General features: G+C 39.5%; 1 protein-coding gene across 2 annotated transcripts; it reads left to right on the forward strand.

Annotated features, from left to right (window-relative positions):
- Positions 1-438: 438 nt before the first annotated feature.
- LOC104775773 (histone acetyltransferase HAC12) lies at positions 439-9237 on the forward strand. 2 transcript variants are annotated; one of them, XM_087500209.1, is made up of 18 exons: positions 439-899; positions 1130-1524; positions 1840-1954; positions 2148-2394; positions 2495-2887; positions 3016-3143; positions 3249-4817; positions 4973-5269; positions 5364-5642; positions 5810-5938; positions 6043-6243; positions 6335-6477; positions 6566-6878; positions 6997-7136; positions 7327-7405; positions 7519-7911; positions 8064-8281; positions 8463-9237. In XM_087500209.1, exons 2-18 carry the CDS (start codon positions 1298-1300, stop codon positions 8575-8577), a joined length of 4986 nt encoding a protein of 1661 aa, XP_087356335.1. In that variant the 5' UTR covers positions 439-899; positions 1130-1297; the 3' UTR covers positions 8578-9237. The 2 variants fall into 2 exon arrangements, with proteins under 2 accessions (XP_087356335.1, XP_087356332.1); XM_087500206.1 differs by having other exon boundaries at positions 479-899; positions 2148-2409.
- The last annotated feature ends 345 nt before the right edge of the window (positions 9238-9582 follow it).

A 9582-nucleotide genomic window follows, 5' to 3' on the forward strand; every position in this document is an offset into this window, starting at 1 on the left:
AGAGCTGAAGATTATAAGAAAGGTCTATTCCGACTTGTTTGGGAACGTTTATATGGCTGATGTTACAAGGAAAGAGATGATATCATATATTGCACAATACACTATAGCTTTTGCATTGTTACTGTATTATTTGCTGCTTGTAACTTGTAAGATCTTACCAAAGGTGTAAACACAGGTTATGATTTGTTTCCGGTTATGGCTTGGTGTATGCATAAATTTGAATGGTTTTGTCTACTCTTTGGTAAATTGGCACAGACAAAAAAAGTGCAGTTAGCTAGAAGCCTAGAAGTAGTTTTGTGAAATTAAAAACAGAGCAAAACTACAAGGGGTGAAGATTCAAATTATTAGAAAATTTTGATCGGACGGACAGGAGCGCATCTATCTGGTCAGCTGTTCGATTTTCTTCATTGGTTCCCACAATTAACTTTTGATGATTTTGTATTCAGACATAAGAAACATAAGGTAAGTGTTATTTAATGTGTCTTTTTTTCTTTGTTACTTTTACTTACAAAATCAAAACGAAAAATCCCTCACTTAGGAAAAAAAAAAGAAAAATCAAAAATCCCCAAATCGAGTGAGCTCCCGAAAAAAATCCCCCAAATTCGAAGAAGTCCGACTGCGAAAAACAAACTCTCTTACAATTTTTCAAAAACAAATTTGTCGATAATTCGTTTTTTTTCTTTCTTTCTCGTCTTCTAGGTTATTTGGCTTTCTGGGATTTTGTCTAACTTTGCTTGTTTGATCCTAAATCTTTTTTCTCCTTCGTTATTTTTTTCCTTCTGGGCTTTGCTTCGTGTGAGTTCGCACGTGCGACATCGGCTGTGTGAGGGGTGAATTATTTTATGCTGGGTTGTGCTCTTTGCGGCTGAAGTTTGCTACTTCTGTGAATCACTTGCAAGGTTGGATTGAATTCTAGGTTTTTTTTTTTTTTTTTTTTTTTTTTATAATTTAATTCATATGTTTTTGGATACACTTGTGCTTATTGCTTCTTTAGTTATCTGCTTTCGTAATTCTTACAATTTTGTTGCTTTGATCATTAGTCTAATTGATTTCTAGTTCAATTAAATTGAGATATAGTCATGTCACTTGAGTTTTAACAAGAGTAAGAGTTTTTTTTTTTTTTTTTCAGGACATTTTCACGGTGTTAGGTGTTAAGAGATCATCTGAAGAATAATTTTAAGAGCAGGAGATGAACTTTCGATCATCTGGATTCTCTGGGACACAAGAGTTATGCAGTGTCTGTTAGTGCTAGTTGCAAGAAGTTTTAGGAGAAGGCGACGCAAATTTAAGAGATAACATGAATGTTCAGGCTCACATGTCGGGACAGGTTCCGAACCAAGGGACTATGCCCCACAATAATGGCAACTCTCAAATGCAGCAGAATTTGGTTGGTGCCACTGGTGCTGCTACTGGTGTTGTTACTGCTCCCGGTGCTAGTACTGGTGTAGTAGGGCCTTCACGAAACATCAATGGTGCCATGGATCATGAGGTTCAGAAACTTCGACAATACATGCAAACTCTTGTGTAAGCCTTCAGTTTTCAGCTACATTTTTTTTTTTTGTATCCTCCCACTTTAGCATGTCTATGAGTTGTGGATTTGTTTCATTCATCTTGCACTCCTTGTCTGTTAGTTGCCACTGTATTATTGATTACGTTAATGTTATCTCAATGTGGGCTGGGAATGATACAAACATATTACTGCTTTGGTTGCATTATGGCATATCTGCTTCATTTCTTAAGAACCGGAGATTTTTGTGTTCTGCTTCTTGAGATTTCTTTATGGTTATTGCATAGGGGACTATTTCTAACTGATCCTTCTTGATCTTCCGTTCTTTCCAGATTTACCATGTTACAGCAACGGCAACCATCTCCAACTGATGCTGCATCAAGGGCAAAGTATATTGATGTTGCTAAACGTATAGAAGACGGGCTTTTTAGGATGGCTACCACAAAGGTATACCAAAATATTTCTGTCTGCCTTAAGGAAAAATAATTGATTGGTACGTAGCATTTTAGGGTTTGGTTTACTGGGGAGTGGGGAATTCTAACTAGATTGGCTGATACTTTTTTGACATGTTGCCTCTATATCCAGCTTGTTGACTCGTGTCCTTACTTAAATTCTTTCTTTTCATTTGTGGCACTTTCAGGATGATTACATGAACCGGTCAACCCTTGAACTTCGGATTACAAGCCTAATAAAAGGCAGACCTGTAAATAACTACAGTCAGCGACATGCTAATTCTTCTTCGGTTGGAACGATGATACCTACTCCAGGATTATCACACACTGCGGGTAATCCTAATTCGATGGTTACATCCTCTGTTGATGCTACAGTAGCTGGCAACACCAACATCACAAGCACAGCCGTGAACACTGGAAGCCCTCTAATTGCTGGTGGGGTGCATAGAGGTTCTTTTATTAATGTGATCGTAGATATTTCTCCTGGATATTTTTTTATCTCACGTTTCTCTGACACCTTGAAACTTGTTTGTAGGTAATATGTCTAATGGATTCCAGCATTCTTCGAGAAACTTTTCTCTTGGTTCTGGAGGGAAAATGGCTTCCATGGGTTCTCAAAGAAGTACTAGCCAGATGATTCCGACACCCGGGTTTGTGAACAGTGCTACTAATAACAACGGAGGTGGATTTTCTGCTGAGCCCACAATGATACCTCGGTCGCAGCAGCAGCAGCAGCAACAAAGGCAGCATACAGGTGGGCAAAATAGTCACACGTTGTCCAACCAAATGGCTGCTGGCCTTAGACCTGACATACAACCAAAGCCGTCTGGGGTGGCCAATAGCTCTGTAAATGGTACTGTTGGAGTGAACGAAAAAAGTGTAGACTCAGGTTCATCTTACACCAATGCGTCCAAAAAACTACAGCAGGGTAACTTGTCACTTTTTTTTTTTTCTGTCCTGATTATCATATTTCTCATGTATTGTCATTGTAGTTTGGCGATTGTGAATGACTAGTACATACCACTCAGAATACTGAAAGCGTGTTTCATATTTCAGGGGAAGGTTATAGCACAACAAATCCTGACCCCTTCCATGGAGCTATAACATCGGTTGGGACGATGACAAATGCTCAAAATATCAATCCAGCAAGTTTCCAGTCGGTGTCCAGAGTTAACTCTTCTCTGGTGAGCAATCAGTCAACCTCACTATGCATGCAACAATGCAGACAAATTAAACACTTATCACTTTGAGTATTCGAAATTTCAATCTTCTTTTCTCATTATCTGCAGTCACGTCAACAACAGTTTCAGCAGCCGCCTAATCGATCCCAGCAACAACCAAATCAGATTCAACAGCAGCAGCAGCAATTTATCAATCATAGGAAATTGAAGCAGCAGACCCTGCAGCAACATAGATTAATAAGTAATGATGGCTTGGGGAAAGCTCAGGTGGACTCTGACATGATTACAAATGTGAAACATGAGCCTGGAATGGAGAACCAGAGTCAAGCTATGCACTCCCAAGCATCTGAACGATTCCAGCTTTCTCAGCTCCAGAATCAATATCAGAAGTCTGGAGAAGACTGTCATGCAGACGCTCAGCCTCTCCCAGTCAAAAGTCAGAGTGATATATGCACATCACTCCCTCAAAATAGCCAACAGATTCAGCAAATGCTTCACCCTCAGAATATAGGTACTGATTCTATCAACAGTTTTAGCAATCTTGCTGTTGGAGTAAAATCAGAATCCAACCCACGAGGTCAGTGGCCTTCCCAGTCTCAGGAACACACGCAAATGTCTAATGCTATCTCAAGTGAAAAGCACATTCAGCAGGATTTCCACCAAATAATTACCGGATCTGATGAAGCTCAACCTAATAATTTGACTGGAGGGTCTGTTATTGGTCAAAATCATACTTCTAGTATATCAGAATCCCATAATATGCAAAATTCTGTCGGTACTACATGTACATATGGAAAAATAAGTCACGATCCCAAGTTCCGAAATCAACAGAGATGGCTCCTGTTTCTACGTCATGCACGGAGTTGCAAACCGCCAGGAGGGAAGTGCCAAGATCGAAATTGTGTAACTGTTCAGAAACTATGGAGTCACATGGACAATTGTTCTGATACACAGTGTCCGTATCCCCGTTGTCGTCACACAAAGGGATTGATTGGCCACTATAAAACCTGCAAGGATCCTCGGTGCCCGGTCTGTGTGCCTGTGAAGACCTATCAGCAACAAGCTAATGTGCAAGCCCTGGCCCGTTTAAAAAGTGATAGCAGTGCATTGAGTTCAGTGAATAGATCTGTAGTATCAAATGATCCATTACACGCTAATGCTGGAACGGTTTCTGGTGCCCCTCGTTGTGCTGATACTTTAGATAATTTGCAACCTTCAACAAAGCGAGTGAAGGTGGAGCAATCTTTTCAACCTGTGGTCCCTGAGACTGAAAATTGTAAACGCACCATTGTTTCTACTACAGAGGCAGATTTACCTCAGGATGCCGAAAGAAAGGATCATAAGCCATTGAAGTCAGAGACAGTGGAAGTGAAAGCAGAAATTCCTGATGTTTCTGTTCAAACAGGATTCGGCATTAAAGAAGTGAAAAATGAAGTTGTTGATAATGTTCCCAAACCTAGGCTTGTCAGTGAGCTAGGTAAACATGGTGACTCGCCAAAACAAGAAAACATCAAAATGGAGAAAAAGCCTGAGCCGAAGGAAGAAGATCTGGTGGACACTTCTGAACCTGCATCGAAATCTGGAAAACCAAAGATAAAAGGTGTTTCCTTAACTGAATTGTTCACTCCCGAACAAGTGAGAGAACATATTCGTGGTCTTCGTCAGTGGGTTGGCCAGGTTTGCAAATTTTTTTCCGAAAAAATTTACAGAGAAGCAAGTTTTATTCATATATACTATATGTGTTTACTCTTTGTCGTATTGGTTTAAAGATGAATTTCTAGCTACGTGATCACTGATGAATACCTCATCATTTAACTTCCATGTGTCTGCAGAGTAAAGCCAAAGCAGAAAAGAATCAGGCAATGGAGAATTCGATGAGTGAGAATTCCTGCCAGTTATGTGCGGTGGAGAAGCTTACATTTGAGCCACCACCTATTTATTGTACTCCTTGTGGTGCTCGTATCAAGAGAAATGCGATGTACTATACTGTTGGAGGTGGTGAAACTCGTCATTACTTTTGTATTCCCTGTTATAATGAATCCCGAGGAGACACTATTCTCGCTGAAGGGACTTCGATACAGAAGGCAAGACTTGAGAAAAAGAAAAATGATGAAGAGACTGAAGAATGGGTAAGATTATCCACTCAGTAGAGTTGTATTGTCATTTGCCTCCGGTTTTATAGGTTTTTCTGAGTTTGTCTATTGTGTTCCATGTTATTTGCAGTGGGTCCAGTGTGATAAATGTGAGGCCTGGCAGCATCAGATATGTGCTCTTTTTAATGGGAGGAGGAATGACGGAGGGCAAGCTGAGTACACCTGTCCCTATTGCTATATAGTTGAGGTGGAGCAAAATGAGAGAAAGCCTTTACCTCATAGTGCTGTTCTCGGAGGGAAAGACCTGCCAAGAACAATTCTCAGTGACCATATAGAGGAGCGGTTATTTAAAAGGCTGAAGCAGGAAAGGAATGCGAGAGCTAGGGTTCAAGGAACAGGTTATGATGAGGTAAACTGGCGGAATACATGTAGAAGGTTTAAAGTCTCATATGATTTTTCATTCGAGTCCTATCTTTTATGGTTTTCTGAAGTGCTACTTCACTGGAAACATTAGAATTTAGATTGAAGCGTACTGGTTGGTCACTCATCGTTTTTTTTTTTAACTGACACTGACAGATTCCTACTGCTGAATCCCTTGTGGTTAGAGTTGTTTCATCTGTTGACAAGAAGCTGGAAGTCAAATCTCGATTTCTCGAAATTTTTCGGGAGGATAATTTTCCGACAGAATTTCCATACAAATCCAAGGTATGAATGATCGACACACACCATCATCGTATTTGCTTCATGTCCACATTTTCTGAGTTCCTCTCTTGAAATAATACATTTCGCGCTCCACATTTTTCTGTCAGGTGGTTCTGTTGTTCCAGAAGATAGAAGGTGTAGAAGTATGCTTGTTTGGGATGTATGTCCAAGAATTTGGATCCGAATGTTCATCTCCTAATCAACGCCGTGTTTATCTCTCATATTTGGATTCCGTGAAGTACTTTAGACCTGATATTAAATCTGCTAATGGAGAGGCTTTGCGCACTTTTGTTTACCACGAAATTCTTGTAAGTCTTTTTCAACCAAGATTTGTGTGGTCTTCTACATTACATGGAGGATTCAAGAGACAAGAATATACATTGATGATTTTTTTTTCAGATTGGTTACCTGGAATACTGCAAATTGCGTGGTTTCACGAGCTGCTACATATGGGCTTGTCCACCACTGAAGGGTGAGGACTATATCCTATATTGCCATCCAGAAATTCAGAAAACGCCCAAGTCTGATAAACTACGAGAATGGTCAGACCAATTGTCTTTGGTCATTTTCTTCATCAAATTTTCCTAGGAAAATCCCTTAACATCCTCCAATTGCTCATGGTCGACACAGGTACTTAGCAATGTTGAGAAAAGCTGCAAAGGAAGGGATTGTTGCGGAAACTACAAATCTATATGACCATTTTTTCTTGCAAACTGGTGAATGTAGAGCTAAGGTTACAGCAGCTAGGCTCCCGTACTTCGATGGTGACTACTGGCCAGGTGCAGCAGAGGATATCATATACCAAATGAGTCAAGATGATGATGGTAGAAAGGGAAATAAGAAAGGAATACTCAAGAAACCCATTACAAAAAGAGCTCTTAAAGCATCTGGCCAGTCAGATTTCTCTGGGAATGCGTCCAAAGATCTGCTGCTAATGCATAAAGTAGTCGTTTCTTTCCATGCCCCTTCCCTTCTCTGTATATCAGCTTTCGTAATACGATTCTTTTGTTTAGTTTTTCTGTTTTTGGTTTTTGCTAATATTATATCTCTATGTTTTTTAGCTTGGTGAGACCATTCACCCAATGAAGGAGGATTTTATCATGGTTCACTTGCAGCATTGTTGCACGCATTGCTGTACACTGATGGTTACAGGAAACCGTTGGGTTTGCAGCCAGTGCAAAGATTTCCAGTTATGCGATGGGTAAGAATTGTCCTTTTTCGTTTGCTGGTTAGCTTTTTCTCTCTTTTTGGTTTTTTTGTTGTTGTGACTTGGTTTGTACAACTTGGAAGCTGTGGTAATTATCTTCATGAAAGAGACTTATTGGTAAACGTATGTGTGCTTAATCCTGGTAGAGTACTGCAATCTAGAAAACGTTGTTCTACTTTTTCAGGTGCTATGAGGCTGAACAGAAACGAGAAGACAGAGAAAGGCATCCTGTTAATCACAAAGATAAACATAAACTGTATCCTGTAAGTTGCATTGGTTTCTTTTGGGTCAGGAATTGAGAAGAGGGTCTGTCATTTAAGCTCATGCGTTTCTGTATTTTGTTGTATCTCACAAGATAGTGGTCTTGATACTGTAGGTTGAGATTGGCGATATTCCTGCAGACACTAAGGACAGAGATGAGATACTTGAAAGTGAATTTTTCGATACGAGGCAAGCATTTCTGAGTCTTTGTCAAGGGAACCATTATCAGTATGATACACTGAGGCGGGCAAAGCATTCTTCCATGATGGTGCTTTATCATCTGCATAATCCAACTGCTCCTGCCTTTGTGACAACATGTAACGCATGCCACCTCGATATTGAAAGTGGTCAAGGCTGGCGCTGTGAAGTTTGCCCAGACTATGATGTCTGCAATGCGTGTTACAATAAAGAGGGTGGCGTTAATCATCCTCACAAGTTAACTAATCATCCATCACTAGCTGATCAAAACGCTCAGAATAAAGAAGCTAGGCAATTGCGTGTCTTGCAGGTATTGTAATATTCAGTTTCTTTTTGAAAAGCTGCCTCTTATTCACTTGATTTAGGCTTCTTTTATTTTAAGAAATAGATGGGCTTGGTTTAGTCATATGGCTCCAAAATGTCTCTGAATTGCTAAAGTATTCATTTATCTAAAATATGCAGCTCAGGAAAATGCTCGATCTTCTGGTGCATGCGTCGCAATGCCGTTCTTCACATTGCCAATATCCCAATTGCCGCAAAGTGAAGGGGCTATTTCGACATGGTCTCCGTTGCAAAATACGTGCCTCAGGAGGTTGTGTTGTATGCAAGAAAATGTGGTATCTCTTGCAACTCCACGCTCGGGCCTGCAAGGAATCCAGTTGTGACGTACCTCGATGCGGGTAAACTCTTTAACTTCTATCCCTGTCTCTTAAGACAAGTAAAAACGTAAAATTAAAAGTCAATCTTTTTCTTCACTCGAGTCATTTTTGGATATTAGAACCGGGCATAGCATATGGCAAAGCTTTACAAAACTAATGTTCTGTAAGATTTGTATTGATCATTGTAAATCTCTCTTTTCAGGGACCTAAAGGAACATTTGAGAAGATTACAACAGCAATCGGATTCACGGCGTAGAGCTGCCGTCATGGAGATGATGAGACAGAGAGCTGCAGAAGTCGCTGGAACCTCTGGTTGATTAATTTGTATATACTAAATCAATTTAGGATCTAAGCAGAAGTGGAAATGTAATCTTCTTCCCAAGGTTAAGAAGATTTTGTTTCTGAGCTCCACTTGAAGAAGACGAAGGAGAAGTGAATAACACCTGCTAGTGAAGGCACGTAAGAAGACAGGAAACAAACCCTACAACGGTTTAATTTAGATGGATTCATATTTAACAGACACAAATCATGGAGTGATTATGATGATGATTGACTGAGGGGGGAAGCGCTTGCGTGATTTTGAAGAGTTTTTCAGCTTTAAGTGCCACTGAAGCAGAAGAATCTTGGTAGATGCTAACTTAGGATCTGGGTCAGGTCGCGAAAAGGAAGAAATCAGATTCGATAGACTCTTGGATGCAGTTCAGTGGCTTGATCTGGTGTGTGATAGTTTGATTATATATACATACACTCTGTGTCTTACTGCCTTCTTCTTCTTCCAGTTTTTTGGAGCCTGGTACATTTTGTAAAATGCCTTTATAACTTTGGTGGGGGAATGTAATATATATACATAGTGACATATTAACTTGCTAGCCAAGTAAGTTGAAGAGAGTATCTAAGGATGCATCTCTTACATTTTTGGGTGAACCTGTATTAATATTTTCGCATCGTTCGTTAATTGGATTAGGCTTTTGGTTTAATAAGGTAAACGTTATCACGACCTGCTGCTACATATTCTAAAGTTGTGTAATGCAATTGTTAGATCTAATTTATAATATGCATAATTTGCTTCATATTCTACTGTTGCTACTATATAAACAGTTTGTTTAACTCTTGTGTTGTCAACTTGTCATATACGATACGAATACGATACTCTTTTATGTAATCTAATCTTTAGTTGATTAGTTCTATGGTTAATTTCTTCAAATATAGTGTTATATTCTTAATTATATTACTGATTTTGGTTATACAGCCAATTCACCCATTTGTTTTTGTAACGAAGAAATAAAAATAAAAAAGAAAAGAAGAGGAAAGGCGAGAATGTA

This window comes from Camelina sativa, chromosome 3 (genome assembly GCF_030686135.1).
Source record: "Camelina sativa cultivar CO46 ecotype springtype chromosome 3, ASM3068613v1".
NCBI classification, from domain to species: domain Eukaryota; kingdom Viridiplantae; phylum Streptophyta; class Magnoliopsida; order Brassicales; family Brassicaceae; genus Camelina; species Camelina sativa.